The 21,650-nt window shown below is 46.4% G+C and overlaps 1 protein-coding gene across 3 annotated transcripts in view; it reads right to left on the bottom strand.

Annotated features, from left to right (window-relative positions):
• Window positions 1-982: 982 nt before the first annotated feature.
• The window catches only part of LOC133441435 (alpha-2-macroglobulin-like protein 1), a 64,383-nt gene continuing 43,715 nt past the window's right edge, over window positions 983-21,650 (bottom strand). For all 3 annotated transcript variants that reach the window (XM_061718718.1, XM_061718719.1, XM_061718717.1), the window contains exons 19-36: window positions 21,394-21,619; window positions 20,130-20,256; window positions 16,914-17,035; window positions 15,402-15,453; window positions 13,220-13,303; window positions 12,939-13,115; window positions 12,778-12,859; window positions 11,264-11,420; window positions 10,144-10,218; window positions 8,368-8,533; window positions 7,977-8,173; window positions 7,686-7,901; window positions 7,206-7,324; window positions 6,195-6,285; window positions 5,875-5,943; window positions 5,688-5,793; window positions 5,565-5,606; window positions 983-1,559 (exon numbers count right to left, since the gene is read on the bottom strand). In XM_061718718.1, coding sequence (XP_061574702.1) covers window positions 1,537-1,559; window positions 5,565-5,606; window positions 5,688-5,793; window positions 5,875-5,943; window positions 6,195-6,285; window positions 7,206-7,324; window positions 7,686-7,901; window positions 7,977-8,173; window positions 8,368-8,533; window positions 10,144-10,218; window positions 11,264-11,420; window positions 12,778-12,859; window positions 12,939-13,115; window positions 13,220-13,303; window positions 15,402-15,453; window positions 16,914-17,035; window positions 20,130-20,256; window positions 21,394-21,619 — 2,131 coding nt within the window. In that variant the 3' untranslated portion in view covers window positions 983-1,536. The remainder of the gene's footprint in view (window positions 1,560-5,564; window positions 5,607-5,687; window positions 5,794-5,874; window positions 5,944-6,194; window positions 6,286-7,205; window positions 7,325-7,685; window positions 7,902-7,976; window positions 8,174-8,367; window positions 8,534-10,143; window positions 10,219-11,263; window positions 11,421-12,777; window positions 12,860-12,938; window positions 13,116-13,219; window positions 13,304-15,401; window positions 15,454-16,913; window positions 17,036-20,129; window positions 20,257-21,393; window positions 21,620-21,650) is intronic.

Here is a 21,650-nt window from a genome sequence, read left to right as displayed (position 1 = left end):
CAGCGGAGCTGACCGACGGGACCGAAGCGGTTCTGGTCCTGAAGTCCAGCAGGACTGTTCCCTTCACAGACCAGCAGAGACAACGACGACACGTGACAGGAACTGATCCCAACGAGCATAAATTCACAATAAAAAGAATATAAAAAGTCCCTAAAACTACCAGGTGAGGGTCCCACCCTCGGTACGCTGGCTCAGAAACATCAATCACCGCAGATAAAATAGGTTTGAACAGAGTGAATCTCAACGAGAACTAAACTGGGCCCGGGTCCAGATGCATGAAGGGTTCTGCAGTGAAACCAGGAACTCACTACCGGGGAGGTGACTGTTCTCCTGCACCAGCGCCGTGAGGACGGCCTTCAGGTTTGGCTGGGTTTTCTGGGTGGTGGGCAACGATGGAGGACTTGGCTGGAGCCTGAAGGTCGGCAGGAGGATCCAGAGGGGGCTCGTCAGTTCACGGACCGTTGCAGGTACCTCGAGCCCGTTGAACTAACCGCTGTTAGAAACGGACCATCTGTAAAACCACTGACGGTGTCCTCCGTACATGATTGATCCCACCCATTGTCCGTCTTTGATGACCCACGTCGGATTAACCGTCGGGCAGCCGGGTTGTTCAGCTGCTGCTCCTCGTTTCACACGTTTCATTTGAACTAGGGCTGTGCGATTAATCGATTTTAAATCTAAATCGGATTTATTAATCAAGACTATGTTAAAAAAAGGAAAATCGGAAAATGGATTTTCCTTTTTTGCAGCTGGCTGCATTACAGACAGAGCTCGTCTAGTCGTCTTTGTTTGGTCAAGAAAATTGTAAATGTCACTTTACTAAACTCAAGGAGGATTTACAGTATCTTTCAATTGCACTTAATTCCCAATAGGGAAATTTGTTTGCTATTTTTCTTTAAAAAATAAAGATAAAATATTTGAAACAATTTATTCCATTGTCCTTTGTAGTTTTACCAAAAAAATCGAAATCGAAAATCAGAGGGTTTTCAGAGAAAAAAAATCGGGATTTTATTTTTGTCCAAAATCACCCAGCCCTAATTTGAACATTTAAAAACCAGCAAATCTGTGCAACATTTATTTATAAAGAGTTTTATCTTATAGGGAGAAGAAAATAAACAAAGCCGACAACCCGGCCATGAATCAGCTTCCCTGATCAAATCATACGTCACAGAAACATCTGGATCAATAAATCTCCAATATTTTACTGTTTTAACTGAAATTAATGTTAATTTTTTTCCTCTGGGCAGTCAGCTGTTTATAATCACATCTGCTTCGTCTTCCCTGTTGAAAAAGTCCTGATTGTACGATTATTATTTAGTCCCGATGGTTGTTTAGTCCTGATGGGGGTAGAACCGTGTTTGGATGTAGAAAAGACAGCGTTGGTTCATCACTCCTTTGCGGTAACTGAACACGGTGAGTTGGATAATCAGGTTATGACTGGTTTTGGTGATGAAGCTGCAGAGTTCCATGCATCTGGCTCCTGGATGTCGGTTTCTCCAGCAGCTTGTTCTCGTCGGAGCGGCACAGGAAGTGGAATCACAGTTCGTTGGCGCTGTCACCTGCAGAGAAAAAGGCCATTATCTTCCACTCAACCCATTACAGACACTGTTAACTTGGATCATGTGACCAGTTTAAAGGAAAAAGCCATCTGTGAGGATACTTTTCACGAGTCTTCACAGAACGAACACGTCTTTAAATGTTTTAAAATGTTTGTTTCTCTGCAGACCGAATTAAATTAATTTCTGTAAAACTACGAAGACAACTGGAAGATGCTAATTTAAAGAGTGCAGATTGTGCTTCACTTCCTTTGCCTTTTATTTCTTTGCAGACGTGAAGACAGTGCATTTTCCTCATCGGCTTCCTTTCATTTAATAAACATCCCTTTTTACGTTTCAGACCTGCAACACATCTCAGTAAAGATTTTACCGCTTGTCTTGTCATAGCACTTGTTCAGACATCAAGGATACGAGCGATGATGAGTTTCAGGTGTGATTAGGTGGTTTTACATCATCCTGTTGAAATTAAAACCAGGTGATGCTGAGAGTTATGTAGAATCAAAGAAGGAGAGCTCCTCATACAGAGCCTTGTGGTACTCCTCAGTTAGAAAAATCCATGTTTCTAAGGTGATGATCAATCCCAGATGCCTCCGAGTCCGGAGATGTTGATGTAACACTGATCTAACCCTCTAACACTAACCCTCTCTGCAGTAAAGGTTAGGTGTTATTAGTGCCACGGCTGCGCCAAGAGGCATTCCTCCTCCATAGCTCTGCAATGGAGGAGGAGTGCCTCTGTGTTTATTATTATTATTATTATATGAACCAATTTAGAAAGTTGTAGGCCCTGAATTTAACTACAGTACTGTGGATTTTCAGAGCGATGGCACAAATAGTTTTTGCACGAAGTGCAAAAATATTTCCAAATTTCCAAACTAATGGGGAGATTTTCCCATGTAAGTGAATGGGGCAGAATGTCACACTCTGGCTGGAAGGAGGTTGGAAAAACTCCAAATTCACCTTTTTTCTGAGTCACGTATCTTTCTCATACTTGCACGTAGAACTGTCATTCAAACTTCAAAACGGAGGAAAACTTCTCTTCTCTCTCCAAACCTGAAACTGTTTTTTCCTAAGATGTACACTTTTCAAGATATGAGCACTCAAGCGAGGACTGGAAATCACTTTTTTGTCAAATCTAGAGTGAAGTTCTAATTTTTTAGAGTGAGAGAAACATTCAAAAATGACCATAATTTTTATCTGTAACTCGAGCTCACGGCCGAACCGTGAAAGCTGGACAAATAATTTTTTGTCAAAATGTAGACATAGGTGTTGGGATTCATATAATGTGACTTTGACAGGCGGGGTATGCACAAAATTTAAACGGGGGGGCTAACAGCCACGCGAATTCCTGCCTCGGTCTCCATTGACTGCAATGTAATAAAAAAAATAAAAAAGTTTTCTTCAAAAAAATCTCACTTTGTTTTCGAACTGCCGTTACTAACACATTTTAAGGAATATCTGAATAAAATTAAGATTGTCAGAATCTGCTGGGTTCTGTGTCTCTCAGGATGTCTTTGTTTTTCTGCTAGGAGCTATGGTTTTCTCACAAATCTGAGTTATTTGAGAACTTTCACAAGACAAAAGCTGGGGTTTTCTCACAGCGAACCTTCCTCCCTTCTTGTTGCCGGGGCAACCAGAGCACAGCTGCTGAGTGATTAGACTGAGCCAGAACTGGTCACATGACTCAATCAGTACAGGCTTCATATACTTTAAAGGCTGAATTATGCTTCTGCGTCAAAATGGCGCCGTGCCTACGGCGTGTGGTTTGGATCGACGCAGAAGACACGCCGTCACCTGCGCCGTTACTGACGTGCACCTCCCGAAAATTGTAACTACGCGTCGAGCGACGCAGACCACACGCAGACGGAGAGCGCTGTGATTGGTTCGCTTGGAAGCGAAGCATTTCCGGTTTCCGGTTTGAATCAGTAGTGAACTTCCAGGGCTCTTTTCTTCGTTTATATGTGATTTTTTTTGTTTTTGTTTTTTGCACAATAGTTGTCCTTATTTCTTTGATTTACTGTGACCAGGAAAAAGTCGGATAAACCAGTCAGAAAAAGATCGCTAACTAGCGGTCGCGGGGGGTACTGCACCGCGACCAAATGGAGAGACGGAGAAGTCCGAAGGGTTCACGACGGCATCACGGCTGCGGCGTGTGCTCTGCGTTGGTGTGACGCAGAACCTTAATTCAGCCTTAACCTGGAAAATGGAGAAATCTGAACCCTGACCTTTTGACCTTAGATGATCAACAGTCCTGCTGGGAACCGGTTCATAGGATATATATAAATATATATACTATATATATAAATATATACATTTGTATATTATATATACAAATTAGCCCCGCCCCTTCTTCTGATTGGCGGATATGTTATATTCCAATATCTTCTGAATGGTTTGACATACAGAGTCATGGGTGGTGTCATATGACTCAGTATCGAGTCCTTGACCTTCATTGGTGCAAATTAGCCCCGCCCCTTCTTCTGATTGGCCGGTATGTTATAGTCCAATATCTTTTGAATGGTTTGACATACAGAGTCATGGGTGGTGTCATTGGACTCAGTATTGAGTCCTTGACCTTGATTGGTGCAAATTAGCCCCGCCCCTTCTTCTGATTGGTTGTCCCTATTTTCTGCTATAACTTTTGAATGGTTTGACATAGAGAATCATGTGTGGTGTCATCAGACTTAGTTTTGAGTCCTTCACCTTTATTGCTTGCAAAATGTACACAAATGTGCAGCAGCCCGCCGTGGCACTCTCGAAATTTCTGCGAGGAAATTGTCTAGTTTATGATGTAACTGTATTCTTGAAGCAGAAATATTCAAATTTCCTTTTGAGGGATGTTGTTTTTAACATTTCAGTGAATCTTTTCACATTTGTTGACAAAAGTGGACAAATTCTGTCCTCAAACACACCAAATCATCAAAATAACCTGCTAACTTCCTCATCTTTACCTCTTTTCAAGCACGCGGTTCACCTTTCACGTCTCGCTGCTTCACGGATTTGCATTGTGCATCGTGTTCTGCATTCTGATTGGCTAAACAGTCTCCCCGCTTCTTCACTTCCTGTGTCAATAACGTTGGTTGTTTAGCAACAAGCTGAGAACGACCAATGAGCTTCAGCAGCAGCTCAAGAACGGGACCTTTAATGAATCTTTCATTACAGTGTCAGATATAATCCATGGTGGCATTTCGGTTTATAAGAATCTTTTTGCCCAGAAGAAAAAAGAGCGACAAAAACTACCCATAACTATGTTCTTCTCTGGAAAAAACACACCTGCACCGCGGGCTTTAGAAGAAAAAGATGCTACAGAGCGAGTGAGGATGCAGCAGCATCAGAAGAGCAGGGAAATACACGCCAGTCACTATTTGTCCTACTGTACTTGTGCTGTACTGTACTTTTTGTCAATCATTTTTAATTTTCTCCCGTTCAAATCCAATTAATCGGGTCGCTGTGGAGCGGTGCGGATCTCTGCAATTTGAAGCCTTGTATAATAATTGTAAAAAAAATAAAATAAAAAGGTTGCTACTTTGTGGATTTCACCTATCACAGGTTCTTTTTGGAACGTAACCCCCGCCAAAAACCAGGGATTACTGTGTGGCAGGGTGGAGGAGCAGCCACTCAGTTGATTGGGCACAGGTGTGCCCAATCAACCTCTCCACCATGCCTGGCTACATAAGAAGTGGCTGCACGGCAGCAAGAGGTCTCTGCTGAAGGTGTTGGTGTACGTGTGTCTGCAGTGAACGAGAATAAAAACGTTTCCTGCACGAAATCCTGTGTCCTCTGTCCTGTCAGTCGGCCCCTGTAGCAACTAGCCTTGGTACATACTGTATCTTAAATTAAAGCCGGCTTCAAATGTCTTGATGTCCCGCCTGAAGTCGGTGAAATGTTCAAGTTGTAGCTTTTTATTAACGTTTTCCACTTTGTTCAACCTCCTTCTGACGTGGCTTCGACAGTTGAACAAGACCAGAACAAAGGTTTTGAAACATTCCTGAGAAGCTGGAGGTTACGTACTTTCTGCGCAGGGGGAGTTGTACTCGGCCACGGCTTCATCGCCTGAAACGAGCAGAAACATCATGAGTTTGGGGAGGTCCGACGGAGGAGGATGGGCGGAGCTGGACGGCCGAGGACACTTACCCGTCTGGTAGTAGTCGTACACTTTGACCACGGCGGCTTTCAGGTTCCGGACCTTCTGGTCCTCCTCCAGGGTCACGCTGAAGGTCTTGGTCTCGTCCTTCTTCAGCTGCAACCACAAACATTCTGGTTACTAAAGTACAGAGGCGCGGCACATCCTCCCGCCAGAAGCCCCGGCGCCGGTTCCTACCCCGTCCAAGTAGATGTCCATGAGTCCTTCTCCCGCGTCCACGCGCTTCACTGAGAGCTCACGCTGCAGCTGTAACCATAGAAACGCCTGGGTATCAGTACACGCCTGGCTTGCTGGGAACTACAGTAGCAAAGTTCCAAGAACTTTCAGGCTTTGACACTTTTCACACAAATTAAACTGGAATCAATGAGAATAAAATGTATTTATCACTATTTTAGTTTGGTCCATCAGACTTGACGGACATTGCCGTGACTACTCCCGCCTCCCTGTTTGGCTCCGCCCACTCGGGAGGTGATTGACAGCTTATTGACTCAACTGACCAGGTCGAGGGACTTCTTGTCCAGGACGTATCCGGACAGCAGCTTGACGTTGATCAGGACCATGTTGGTCTCATCTCTCCTTCCCTGGTACCTGCAGGAGACCAGAGCACCGTCAGGTGGAACCGCATCATCACCCCCAACACCATCAGCTCCAACTCTCCCATCAGCTCCAATACCCCCAACTCTCCCATCACCTCCAACTCCCCCATCACCTCCAACACTCCCATCAGCTCCAACTCTCCCATCACCTCCAACTCCCCCATCACCTCCAACTCTCCCATCACCTCCAACACTCCCATCAGCTCCAACTCTCCCATCACCTCCAACACTCCCATCACCTCCAACTCTCCCATCACCTCCAACACTCCCATCACCTCCAACTCTCCCATCACCTCCAACTCTCCCATCACCTCCAATACCCCCAACTCTCCCATCACCTCCAACTCTCCCATCACCCCCATCATCTCCAACACCCCATCGTCTCCAACACCCCCATCATCTCCAACACCCCATCATCTCCAACACCCCTATCATCTCCAACACCCCATCGTCTCCAACACCCCCATCATCTCCAACACCCCATCATCTCCAACACCCCCATCATCTCCAACACCCCATCGTCTCCAACACCCCCATCATCTCCAACGCCCCCATCGTCTCCAACACCCCCATCGTCTCCAACACCCCATCATCTCCAACACCCCAATCATCTCCAACACCCCATCATCTCCAACACCCCCATCATCTCCAACACTCCCAATCATCTCCAACACTCCCAATCATCTCCAACACCCCCCATCATCTCCAACACCCCCATCATCTCCAACACTCCCATCATCTGCAACACCCCATCATCTCCAACACCCCCCATCATGTCCAACACCCTCATCATCTCCAACACTCCCATCATCTGCAACACCCCATCATCTCCAACACTCCCATCATCTGCAACACCCCATCATCTCCAACACCTCCAACACACAAAACTGAACGTGCAGGTGGATGACGTACTTGACAGTGATGGAGAGCCTGAGCACTGGACGGGTGGCGTTACACTTCGCCTCGACGCTGGTGGAGATCAGGAAGGCGGAGAAGTCGGCAGGAGGTGGGATGTTGTAATGCATGGAGATCTGCAGAGACATCAGCACAACGTGAGACAAGACGAGTAAACAAGCGGAGGCATTTGTACGTTGACCTGTTTCTCTGCAGACACAGAAGCAATGACATTTGAAGTTGTTGTCCCATCAGAGACGGGGGAGTCTCTGTGCTTCAGACCTCCAGCGGTCCATGTGTCCGTTCCCTCCCGTGAAATCCACGTTTCAGCCACAGATGTGGTCATTGCACGGCCCTCTGACCTCAGAGCACCGCGCTGTTGTTATCTGTTACATAGAATAAGGGAAGTAACCTGGCCACGGCGCCGGCCGGCCCGCGTAGTGATCCTGCTGAAAAAACAATGTGTGGTCTTATAAGCGACGGAGGCGGCGGACGTACCTGCGCCACCACGCAGCTCTGTCCCTCGGCTCTGATGACGTACTCTCCAGGGATCTCGCTCAGCTTTTCCTCCTGATACAGCAGCCTGTTGTCCTCCCGCACCTCGAACCCTAAGTTCAAGCCCCCTGCAGACGTCACCTTCACCGTAGTGAGGCCGTCCGGACTGTAGGTGGCAGCGCCGTACTTGGCCAGTGCCTGGAGGGCCACAACCGTGTCCTGCAGAGGAGGGAGGTGCTGTAAGCTTCACCTCAGAGACGGAGTCCTCCGACAACCGTGATGGCAGTGTGGTACCTGTGTGGAGGAGAAGCCGCCGTACGGGTTCTGCTGCTGCGTGAGCCAGCGGACGATGCTGGTGGTGTAATCCAAACCGAAGCCCGGCAGCACCGGGCCGGACAGCAGCGCCAGCAGCACGTAGGACGTCATCTCCACCTCCAGAGAGTCCAGGCCCTTCTTGGACGCACCGTCCCTCTGCCAGTAACGGGTTCCTCCTGCCGAAGACAAGAGACACGTGGTTCTTGACCTTGGAACATGTGGCGTTCCCCACAGATCAGCACTCGGCCCCTTCTTATTCACCATTCAAAGGGGTAAGAACATAATAAAATGTACCCGATGAGGCCGGTTCTGATCTTGGAGACCCCAGAACAACATACAAAAACTAGTGCCCCCTTATTGCCCGCCGTACCCTCTGTGGTGGACTTCTGGTGCAGGTAGGTGATGAGCTTGCTCCTCATTTCTTCATCTCCGGCAAGGGTGAAGGTGTAGGAGAACAGGGCGGTGGTGTACAGGTTGTCCATCTGTTCGGTGACCGCCGCCTTCAGACACCCCAGGCCCTTCTGCACCCCCTCCACCTGAAGGGCATTGGTTCAGATTACAAGTGAGACTGGACCACATGCAGCTGACAGGTGGTAACGCTTGAGAAGCATCCATCAAGTCTTTCATGGGGAAAGGAACCAGAACCAGACCACAATGTGGTCAGCCCGTCTCAAAGGCCCGGTGACTGAGATTAGCTTCTGAAAGCCATAGTAGCTCGTCTAATGTATTTGGATTTGAGACCAACTTTCTTGCTTTCATGTTGAAAGACCCTCCTCCCAACCCTAACCCCAACCCCAACCCCAACCCCAACCCTAGCCCTAACCTCAACCCCAACCCTAGCCCTAACCTCAACCCCAACCCTAGCCCTAACCCCAACCCCAACCTCAACCCTAGCCCTAACCTCAACCCCAACCCTAGCCCTAACCTCAACCCCAACCCTAGCCCTAACCTCAACCCCAACCTCAACCCTAGCCCTAACCCCAACCCTAACCATAGCCCTAACCTCAACCCCAACCCTAACCTCAACCCCAACCCCAACCATAGCCCTAACCTCAACCCCAACCCTAACCCTAGCCCAACTTCAACCTCAACCCCAACCCTAACCTCAACCCCTAGCCCACCGGAGGTTAGAAGACGTCTTCAACCTCAGTAAATGGTCCGTACTGGATCTCTGAGCCCTTCTTGTCCCCAAACATCTACAAAAACGGCCCCACCCTTTTCACACTTTACATACTTCCCCTGGGTCGTGTCATCAGCCGGCATGGGATATCACTCCATTGCTACACTGATGACACACAACTGTATTTCATGACAATCCCACTTCCCTCAGCCCCCCCATCTCTTCCATCATTATCCACCTTAACCACTGTCACCTTTTCTGGCCAGAACCTCCCACTCTCATCTGTAATCACCAACCTAGGTGTCAAAGTGGACCCCCACATCAAAAAACCTCAGCAAAACCTAATTCTTCCACCTCTGAAATATAGCCAGACTCCGTCCCACACTCTCCCTCCCTGATGCCGGAAAACTTGTCCGCGCTTTTGTCTCCTCAAGGCTGGACTACTGCAACACACTTCTCATGGGGACCCTAGCAGGAGCATCCAGAAGCTCCAGCACATTCAGAACTGTGCTGCTAGGATCCTGATGACAGATTACACCCAGACTCCACACTTTACACTGGCTCCCCGTCTCCTCCAGGACTGAATACAAGGTCTGCCTTCTAACTCATCAGTGCATCCACAGCAACGCTCCATCATACTCGCACTCCCTCCACTCTGGAAATCAAAACCTGCTCAAAACCAGAAAGACCAACCTTCGGACCCTGAGCTTTCTGCTCCCCCCCACCCCCACCCACCTGAGAGTAAAAGGGGACTCAAGACTGTTTTGTTCACCAAGGCATTTGCCTAACCTCAGTAGGAACTATGTATTTTTAATCTCTTAGCTGTGCATAGGGAAACATATTCTGACTTTCTTTTTTTTCTTTGCAATTTTAGTCTATCTTATTTTTGCTGCTTTTTTTTCCCCCAACTGGTTTTTATTGTAGCACTTTGAGATTTGATTCAAATATAAAGTGTGTTATAAATACAATTCATTATGATTATTATTATTTATTTTTATAAAAACGACTGAATGCAGGAAGACTCACGGTGGTGTTCCCGTCCAGCTCCAGCAGGCCAGCAGTGACGTAGGCTGTCAGGGACACGTCGTCACTGATTCCACCCTGGTGGAGACACGGCGACATTTACAGAGGCAAGAGAACGTAACTGGGCCGATCCAGGACCCTGATCCAGGACCCTGGTCCAGGACCCTGATCCAGGACCCTGATCCAGGACCCTGATCCAGGACCCTGATCCAGGACCCTGGTCCAGGTCCCTGGTCCAGGTCCCTGGTCCAGGACCCTGATCCAGGACCCTGATCCAGGACCCTGGTCCAGGTCCCTGGTCCAGGTCCCTGGTCCAGGACCCTGATCCAGGACCCTGATCCAGGACCCTGGTCCAGGTCCCTGGTCCAGGACCCTGGTCCAGGTCCCTGATCCAGGACCCTGGTCCAGGTCCCTGATCCAGGTCCCTGGTCCAGGTCCCTGATCCAGGACCCTGATCCAGGACCCTGATCCAGGACCCTGATCCAGAACCCTGGTCCAGGTCCCTGATCCAGGACCCTGATCCAGGACCCTGATCCAGGACCCTGATCCAGGACCCTGATCCAGGACCCTGGTCCAGGTCCCTGGTCCAGGACCCTGATCCAGGACCCTGATCCAGGACCCTGATCCAGGTCCCTGATCCAGGACCCTGATCCAGGACCCTGGTCCAGGTCCCTGATCCAGGACCCTGGTCCAGGACCTGATCCAGGACCATGGTCCAGGGTCCTGGATCAGGTCCTGGTCCAGGACCCTGATCCAGGACCTGATCCAGGACCCTGGTCCAGGACCTGGTCCAGGACCCTGATCCAGGACCCTGGTCCAGGACCCTGATCCAGGACCTGATCCAGGACCCTGGTCCAGGACCCTGATCCAGGACCTGATCCAGGACCCTGGTCCAGGACCCTGATCCAGGACCTGATCCAGGACCCTGGTCCAGGACCCTGATCCAGGACCTGATCCAGGACCATGGTCCAGGACCCTGATCCAGGACCCTGGTCCAGGACCCTGATCCAGGACCTGATCCAGGACCATGGTCCAGGACCTGATCCAGGACCATGAAACATTAATGCTTGTGTTTTGTGACTGAAACTGAGGTTAAAAACGGGGATTAACCGAAGCTCCAAACCTTCATGCCGTTGTGGAAGAGCTTCCCCACGGACGCGACGCAGCCATCCTTTTTCTGGAGTCCAGTCAGCCAGTCCCTGGCAACATTGATGTGCTTGTCGTCCACAAAGATGTACGGTCTCGCCCCACCGAACGACTTCATCACAAAAGCTGTCAGCCTGACGAAAACGAGACAACGTGTGAGCTCTGAGTTCATATGCCAGTCCGTAGTCTGGACTCAACCCTGCCCTGCTCCTGGAGCTTCAGGGAGCCCGGAAACATGGACAAGCTGCACAACCACATTATTGCTGCTGTCTACATCTGTTTATATAGTCATCCCTGTATTGCACAAGTTATCCATTGTGTCTGTGTCTCTCCTTTCTCTGTTCTTCATTCTCTCTGTCTGTTTTCTCTTTGCCTGCTCTGTCCAGCTGGTCTTCAGCAGGAGGATCCCCCTTATGATCCAGGTCCTGGTCCAGGTTTCTTCCTCCTAAAGGGGAGTTTTTCTTGCCACTGTTTGGTTTAAGGTTTTTCTCCCACTAGGGGAGTTTTTACCTGCCATTGTTTATGTAATAATTGCTCGGGGGTTTATGTTCTGGTCTCTGGAAAGATTCTAGAGACAACTTCTGTTGCAATAGACCCTATATAAATAAAATTGAATTGAATTGAATTGAATTGAAATTATTGTGGTGATTGGAACGGTCTGGCCGACGTGGACATGTTCTTGCTGTTGGTCTCCAACGATGATTACGGGTTCCAGAAGCAACCAGGGATGTTTTTAAATGACTTCTCACATTAATTCCATCTTTAGATCAGTCCTCTGAACTCCTGTCACTCTGCTGTGGCAAGGCGAGGAGCTGGTAGGTGTCTGACCAATAACAGCAGAGTGAGTGGAGAGCAGGGTAGGGTCGGGGTCATCAGAGTAGGAACTCTGCAGGGTGGGGTGGGATCTAGCCAGGTGAACATTGGCCAGTAGCGGAACATATCAGGGCCGGGGGCCGGGGGACGGCATATGACTGGAGCCTCTTGTCATTCATCCCCGGGGATGAATCTCTGCTAACAACGGTTCATCTCCCACTGGAGGAGGATTAGGGCCAACAAAATATGCGTCTTGCTCGGGCAATTTGTTTTTTTCTTGCTCCCTTTTTTCTTTTTCTTTGTGTTTTATCGCTCCACTTTTGTGTTTTTAACTCCTGCTCATGTTTAGGCTGTAGGATTACTGCTCTGTTGACAAGTGATCCATGATGACGTTGATAGACGGCTATTGATGACCAACGATTTTACCCAAAATACATTTGGAGATTATACTTGCAATTTTTGTTTTAATGTTGACTGTGAGTGTGAAAATCTCAGCACAACATATTATACAATGCTTTATGCCTAATATGAACCAAGTGGTGCCACAAAAAAACCAAACAAAAATCTCGCGGGGGGGCCTGCTGCCTCAGGAGCCCCGTTGGGCCCCGGGCCGGGGGAGTACCACTCCCCCCCAGCCCTCCTGAAGCCCCGCCCCTGACGTTGGCGTGAGTTACTCACCAGGTGTTTCCAGAGCCGTCGCTTTTCCCGAAGGCGCTGTAGGAGCCGTCGTCGTGCTTGTACTTGAGCTCCCGCTGATACCCTGCAGAGACATGGAGACCCCCCCAGCTTAGCCCCCCAGACCTCCAACAGCTCCGACATCCACCCACAACCCTCCTCACCGCTCTCCAGGAAGTTCTTAGCCCTCGTCAGGATGGCGTCGGTCAGCTGGCCGGTGCTCTTCAGGTAGTTGAGGATGAAGATGTTGGGGGCGAACAGCACCATGTTCTGCTCCCCGCAGCCGTACGGCATGGCCAGGAGCTTGTCCAGGTTCTTCATGGCCCGGCCCATCAGGTCACCTGCAATGGCAAAAGGGGAGGATGGGACCCACTTAGCACGGCCTAGAGGCAGAATCCACCGGAACCCGAGGGCAGACTGGTGAGGAGGGCCGAGTGGTACCCACCCAGCACGGAAACGGAGGCCCGGGCAGATCCAGCGATGAACTCCTCAGGCAGCTGGAGGGAGATGCTCTTCTGCACGGGTCCATCTGGAGACAGGAGGACGGACATCTGCTCATATGGGAATGTCTTTAATAATAATAATAATAATAATAATAATAATAATAATAATAATAATAATAATAATAATAATAATAATAATAATAATAATAATAATAATAATAATAATAATGACAATTGCTGCAGTGGAAGCTTGTATGACTTGCATGTAGATTCTTCAGGCCTGAACATTTAGCAGATGAAACCACCCACCACTCTCTATATCAAACCATTCAAAAGTTATGGCAGAAAATAGGAACTATCAGATATCGACCAATCAGAAGAAGGGGCGGGGCTAATTTGCACCAATTTTGTTCAAGGACTCAAAACCAAGTCCGATGACACCACCCACGAGTCTTTATGTCAAACCATTCAAATGTTATGGCAGAAAGTAGGAACTATCAAATATGGACCAATCAGATGAAGGGGGGACGCGCTTTTTGGCGTCTATTGTCGCCACGGTAACGCTATTGACTGAGAAAAGTAATGCGCATCGTCGCAGGATGGAGACGTACATTTTGATGTATAACACACCTGGGTGCACGTTACGGTTCGGGCGAAGAAACGGCTGAAGAAATGGCATAAATTGCGGCAAAATTACACAATTAATTCAAAATGACCGACTTCCTGTTTGGTTTGGGCCATGGCGCCAAGAGACTTTTCTTTAAGTTGTGACATGATACAGGTGTGTACCGATTTTCGTGCATGTACGTCAAACCGTATTGTGGGGCTTGAGGCACAAACTAGGGGGCGCTGTTGAGCCATTAGGCCACGCCCATTAATGCAAACCATGAAATATCAAATTGTTCACCAGGCCTGGCTTGGTGCAAAATTTGGTGACTTTTGGGGCACGTTTAGGGGGGCAAAAAGGGCCTAATTTCGTCGAAAAAATAAAAATAAAAACGAGGATAAAAATTCCTACAGATACAATAGGGCCTTCCCACTGTCAGTGCTTGGGCCCTAATTAGCCCATTTCCTGTATAAGAACAGCAAAGTCACAAGAAAATAAACATCAATTAATTGTCATCTAATCTTTGTTCATGAGAATTGGCAGATTGTCCATAAAATGTAAAAAGGGTGACCACATGTCTTTAAATCCTTAAACTTTACCTCTTAGAATGTATGTTAGTTTTTCTAATACTAGGTGTGAACACATCTCTTTGAACCACTGAGTGGAATTAGGACTCACATCCGTCCACTTCAAGGCTATTACTCTTGACTTGTAACAAACAAAAATCTAGCTTTCTTTTCTTTGCATTTGCACCAAAGTCTTCAGGGTATATATGTAATAGACATAATCTAGGTTCAACAGGAATTGTACACTCTGTACACAATACGGTTTGACGTCCATGCACGAAAATCGGTACACACCTGTATCATGTCGCAACTTAAAGAAAAGTTTCTTGGCGCCATGGCCGAAACGAACAGGAAGTCGTCCATTTTGAATTAATCGTGTAATTTTGGCGCAATTTATTCCATTTTCACGTGTCGTACTTTAACGAGCTCCTCCTAGCAGGATCGTCCGTTCGACATAAAACTTGCTCAGGAGACACAAAAGATGTTATCCATGAAAGGTTATCAAAATCGTGAGTTTTCGTGAAATGGCGTGGCCGTGGCGCCGCGTCAAACTTCAACGTTAAACAGGAAGTAATACTTTTTGGGTATTGGGCTTGTTCTTATGGATGTTTTGTATGTTAGTCCATTCATCCATTATCTATACCCGCTTTATCCTTTGAAGGGTCACAGGGGTATGTTGGTTATTTGAGAGAAAATCAATATTTGAAAAAAAAAGAAGAAAAGCAGACCCGGGACCGCCGAGCAGCTCCGGTGGTGTATCGGACAGGACTGGGACAACATCCGTCTCCTAACTGAGACACTTCATCTCCTTTCTGCAGCGTGTTGTGAATAAACTGAGGCTGTAAACTTGGTTAACCGTTGACATGGCAGCTTTCTGCTCTGTGAATGTTATTATCAATGAAAACATCTAGTTGGTGGAATGAAAATAATGGATTTGTGGCACTTTGTGGGCGGTACGGTAGAGCCCCAGCCGTCCACGGTGAACCAGCGCGGAGGTCTGGCAGCACTCACCTTTAGGGCACAGCAGAGCGTTGTGACTGACCATCTGTGGCGTCCCCTCAGCCTGGAAGACAAAGACACACGACGCCGACGTCACTGGATGACACCCAACACAGCTGTTAGTCAGACTCCTGCTGATCAGAACACTCATGGCTCCGTCAGTGGATCCATCCACGGCAGAAAGTAGTCCCACCCATCTGTCATTTAGACGTCCCAGATCAGAGCATCAGTGAACCTTTCAGTCTAGAAGTCAGCGGCTGGTTCGTCTGACTGAGACATTATTTCCCTTTAACAAGTCATATGTCCAGTTTAAATGATATTAAGAGGGTGATCATTCTTAGCCTGCCGTGTATAAGTATTAAACTACAAACTGTGTTTATAAAATGGCCAGAAAACAACGTTTCGTCACGTTCATTGTCGATCATTTATAGTTTAAGAGGTTAGCTACAATGGTGCTAGCTAGTTTCCTTTTACCACACAGGAACGCGGTTATATGCTAATGTTAGCCAGTTAACGTAGTGCTACCTCCTCGTACCGCCAGTTTCCCGCCTTCTGCCGCCCAGTTTCCCGCCTTCTGCCGCCCAGTTTCCCGCCTTCTGCCGCCCAGTTTCCCGCCTTCTGCCGGCCAGTTTCCCGCCTTCACCGCCCAGTTTCCCGCCTTCACCGCCCAGTTTCCCGCCTTCACCGCCCAGTTTCCCGCCTTCACCGCTCAGTTTCCCGCCTGATGGATTTTAAAACATTCTGTATCTGCGTCCAATAATCAAATGTCCATATTTGTGTTTACGGAATTTCAGAAGGCATTTTCTTTAGATTTTAGTTAGTTTTCCTCACATACCATTGGAAGTATTTTAACCTGTTACAGAAGGTTTCTGGAAACTTTTCATCCGTTTTATTGACAGCTCGGCGTTGTCTGAGAAACTTACGTTTATTTATAAACGGCTATTTGTCCCTTTCTCTTTCATCTTGTTAGGATTTTATGAAATTGTTAAAAGTAAGAGGGGTTTTTCTATAAGATTGTACAGTGATGGTTGCTCTCAGTGCAGAACCACCTCCTGTTTTCATGATTAGACTGATTCGCTGAGCTCTTCTTTAGGTGAGGACGGTGAAGAGGACCGGATGTTTTTCTCTGGGTTTTGGTCGTTGTAGATCTTTGCTGGGTTGGCATGTCGCATTAGAGATAGACAACAGAAAATATATGGCTGAAAGTGTGACATGTTTAAGTTTCTTTCCCTGCAGTCGCCTCCCAGATAAGGTTCAACAGATAAGGTTCAACATCGGCTCCTATAACGTACAAAACACCTCCCTTTTTCAGTGTAAATATGACTGGATTGATGACCACAGTGTGCATTTCTCTCCTACCTATGTGGTTTCAGACCAGCGAACCTCCGTCTGGAAAACATTGTGCGTGATATAATAAAAGCTTGTATTAACTTTGATTCTGTTCCCTGGTTTTCTTAGGGTGCACCAGACAAACGAACACAAGGATCTTTCAATCTCTGCTGCAGCGACCGCCAGGACACTGACCTCCACCAGCAGCGTGCGGATCACCGTGTCGATCCGGCCCACGTCGGGGACGGTGACCACCTCGTTGCCACACAGCTGGACAGAGTCGAGGGCCTCGGCGCTGACCTTCAGACTGGCACTTCCTGCGAACACAGAGACGATCCACGGCGACTGTCAGACACTGATTGCTCAGAAGACGACTTCCCATCTGCTCCTCCACCCGCTCATTATCCCCTCTGTTCCTCCGTCCTTCCTCTGCGTCGTCCTTCCTCCTCCTGTTTACCATCTCATCCATCCCCATTCCTTTCCTTACGACTCCTTTCCCCTCCCGTACTCCCAAACCCCCCCACCCCAACTTCCTTCACAGCCCACAGTCGTTCACACGGAGGACAAGAACAGAAGACCCCCTGAGGAAGAGGTTTCTGGGAGTTTCATCAGAGATACTACCTGCCTCGTTAGTCTGCTAGTATCAAGTGATTGTCAGCATTCCTCTGAAGGGGAGCTACTTTGACATTCAGAGCCTCGTCTCCGTCCCGGTTGATGGAAAACGCTCTGAATTCAGGTCTGGCAGCGCTACGGCGACCGCTGTCAGCGGCTTTAATGAGGTTTACTTAGCTCTTTCTGCCTCATCCTTCAATAAAACCATGATGTAAAAAAAAAAAGAACCACCACGTGAAGAAAAAAGAAGAACCACTGCATGAAAAAAAATCATCCGCTGCGTGAAAAACAATAACCACCGCGTGAAGACAAATAAGAACCACCAAAAACAACAGGATTTCATCTCATTTATTCCAATAAAACTCACGTGGTGGTTCTTTTTTACGCCAGCGACTCATGCATGTGGAAATACTTTGATTTAACACATCAACCTGCAGCGTTTGGTCGTTATGGTTACGGGCAGCACATTACCGTAGTAATAGTACTATTTAATCCGACTACAAACACAACTTTAGTAATAATGTTACTGTACTTTTAGATCACTTTAAAGTGAAAAAGCAGACTTAACTTAAATATATACACGTTGAAATATTCTGAGCAACACTTTAAAAAGACAAAAGTATTAATATTACTTTAACAAGGATCTACTTTTATAAGAGAAAGGCCCTTACAAGAATAAAGTTATTTTATAGGTAAAACTGGTATAAAACTACAAAGGTCATAATTTTACAACTTTGGAGAAATACAAGAATGCAGAAAACCTTATAAGCCATGATTTTAAAAGGAATTTTCATGAAAAATAAGTTGTAAGTTCCAATATTTTCATTTTATAAGACAAAAGCTGTAAATTTAGAAAAATACTTTTTAGTTCTGGAACAGAAAAACAGCTTTATGACAGTAAAGTTGTAATTTACAATAACAAGGTTGTAATTTCAGTTATGACGAGAATAAAATGGCAATTTTTACAAGACAAATGTCGTAACACTACAAGAAAGTTTGTACTTTAGTATAAAATTAATTTTGTGACGTCACAAGGTGAAATAATTTTAACATTACAAGAAGTTGCTGTTTTGTGGAAGAGATACAACGTTGCAATATGTCGTTCTAACTCTACGAGAATTGTGTAATTTTATTTTAAAGCTAGCTCAGTGCACCGCCTCACCTGTTCTCCACCTGGACTCTCAACAGGAAGTTACGCGGCAGTATTGTTTCACTTCCTGTGCCTTTTTAGGCACCGTAGAAGAAGAAACACTTAACACGTTATTGGATCCATCCCAGACAGTAGTTCCGTTACTGGTACTGGAAATACTCCTCCTAATTCTGCCGATTGTGGTCAGAACTCGCAAATAACAAATTAAACTAGAACATTTCAGGAAATTTTTATATGGGCATGCCCTACCGCCCATTCGTCCCCTCTTGCTGCTTTGGTTTGGGGCTGTAGTGTTTGTGTTCGGGATGGTTCTATGTCAGTTTGAGGTGTTTATGGTTGTATTGCATTCATTCTTGTGCTCCCCGCAGGGGGTGTGGTTTAGGGTTGTTAATAAACCACAGCCCCTGCTTTGGGATTGTGTGGTTTAGGGTGATTAATAATGGCCAAGAAGTAATAAACCATTCAAGGTTGTTCATAAACCTTTGGAATTGGGCCATTAGGCAGGCATTTTGACTTGAAATTGATGTAAATCACAGCTGAATGAAATTTGAATATGTTGTAGTCCACAGCAAGGCGAGTTTTGAAACATTTGAATCATGTCCCTACGATAACCCGTTGCCTAGCAACAAGCGTCCAAAGTTAAATGGACTTTTTTTTTTTTATTGAAGTTTAATATCTCAAAAACTGTAATTATTGGCATAATGAGGTTGAAAGACATTTTGGTCCGAAGCGAACCGAGTCTGGGAACATTTGAATGATATCCCTACGATAAAGTTTGGCCGACCAATAAGCGTCTGAATTTTCACCTTTTTTTCCGCTTCTTGGCATCTAGCGTTGCCATGCTAACTCCTTTTGACTGAGAAAAGTATTGCCCTTTGAGGCACGATGGATCCACATGTGTTGATGTATGCTATGTGTGGGTGCACGTTCCGGTTCAGGCTACGTTAACGGATAGGTTTTTTTTTCACCATGGTAAAAAACCCCATCCGAATGAATGGGGCCATTTAGCATGGATTTTGCCATAAAATTTCCTTAAAGGAGCTTGAGGCCGGATTGAGGCAGAATTTATGAAAAAAATTTGTATATGTTTTAAGTTTTCTAGTAATAATGTAATAGTACTAGTACTAGTAATAGTAATGTCTACGATAAAGTATGGCCGAGTAAAAAGGTATGGAATATTTGCCATTTTTTTGCTTGCTAGCCGCTAGCGTTGCCACGGTAACACTTTTGTCAGAGAAAAGTAATGCCCATCGAGGCACGATGGAGACGCATCTAACGATGTATGCCATGCATGGGTGCACGTTGCGGTTCGGGCCGCATTAACGGACGAAAAAGCGTGTGGAATAAGAAGGAGAAGAAGAAAAGGGAAACCGTTTCTGGATACTAATAAATCGCCTGCATTTTTCAGGTTTTCTCGGGCGTGTTTTATTTTTCGGGGATTTTTTACTTCCATATCAGAACGGGGTCATGCTGTACACCCGCTGCTGCGCAGGAGGATTTTTGCGACTTTAGCTTGTTAGCAAAATGCTAGCAACATTGCCCTTTGGGCTGTTTTGGACAATTGCAATATGGTCATGCTACTACCTGTTGATGCCCATGGGACGTTTGTGGAAAGTTTCCACCGTCTGCAACCCTGTTCATGACTTTACCGATTTCAGTTGGAGTCACGACCCAGGAGAAGGTCCTGCTCTCGTCTCCGCACAGACACACTTCGTAGAGGCAGTCGTCGCAGCTTTTGACGGTGTACTGATCCGAGTCGGCCAGCGTCACCCTCACCTGCAAACACAGGGCAGCATCCAAGAATTCAACGAGCAACCTGCTGACAGCCGGTCCTGCCCTGGAGTTCCAACATTTATGTTATATCTAACATCAGAATTTACTAAAATAGTACTAAACAATATTGTTCTCTCACAGCTTGACTAGTGCCAAATAGTATGGGCGAATGCTACTAAAAAAGATTGAAATAAACTCCAGCTGGTTCAGAACAAGGCAGCACCTTGTTCTCCAGTGTCCATATAATAACAGTATCAACAGTAGGCACTTCTGTCTACGATGGTTAAAGGTTGAGGACAGAATGAACTTTCTGAAACATACAGTAGAATATAGATCAATGAAATCATGGAATTCTTTACCACTATATGTATAAATTAACACATAAATCAATATTCAAAAAGCAAATGAAGAAACACCTTGGAATCTCACATGTATAGGATACCAGACACACACACACACACACACACACACACACACACACACACACACACACACACAGGACTGTCTCAGAAAATTAGAATATTGTGATTTTCTGTAATGCAATTACAAAAACAAAAATGTCATACATTCTGGATTCATTACAAATCAACTGAAATATTGCAAGCCTTTTATTATTTTAATATTGCTGATCATGGTTTACAGCTTAAGAAAACTCAAATATCCTATCTCAAAAAATTAGAATATTCTGGGAATCTTAACTGTAAGCCATAATCAGCAATATTAATGTAATAAAAGGCTTGCAATATTTCAGTTGATTTGTAATGAATCCAGAATGTATGACATTTTTGTTTTTTTAATTGCATTACAGAAAATAAAGAACCTTACCACAATAATCTAATTTTCTGAGACCGTCCTGTACATACTGGTCAGGGTGAGGTGTATTTTTGATCTGATTTTCATGGCCTAGATGATGTTTTACTGTATATTGGAATGTTTCATGTATGTTTTTTTGCTTAAAGATAATGATTTACATGTACGGTAAAGTTTAATGTAGCTTTGTCGTGTTATTCCGTTTTTCTTTCTTTATGTCTTGTTTTGAACTTTATGTTTTAAATGTATTGTTTTTTTAATGTGGACCCCAGTAAGACTAGCTGTGTTTAAGGGCACAGCTAATGGGGATCCTTCCAAATACACATTTACCCGGACGCAGGAGGAGAGGTAGTTGAAGACGGTGGCCTTGAGCGTGAACACCTCCCCTCTGATGACGGAGTAGGGCAGCGTGAGCCGGACGAAGAACGGCTGGAAGGTGGTGAGGCCCACGTTGGGGGCCACGCCGAAGCCCGCGGGGGAGATGCAGAAGGCCCCGCCCGCCCACTTGGTGATGGTGTCTGGTACCGTCTTGTCCACGTTCGTTGACCCGGTGTCTCTGTGGACAGTGAAATTAAAACAAGTTTATT

The sequence above is a fragment of the Cololabis saira genome, chromosome 4 (assembly GCF_033807715.1).
Source record: "Cololabis saira isolate AMF1-May2022 chromosome 4, fColSai1.1, whole genome shotgun sequence".
Taxonomy (NCBI): domain Eukaryota; kingdom Metazoa; phylum Chordata; class Actinopteri; order Beloniformes; family Belonidae; genus Cololabis; species Cololabis saira.
Note: the sequence above shows the minus strand (reverse complement) of the source record. Positions and strands in the feature narration are given on the sequence as shown.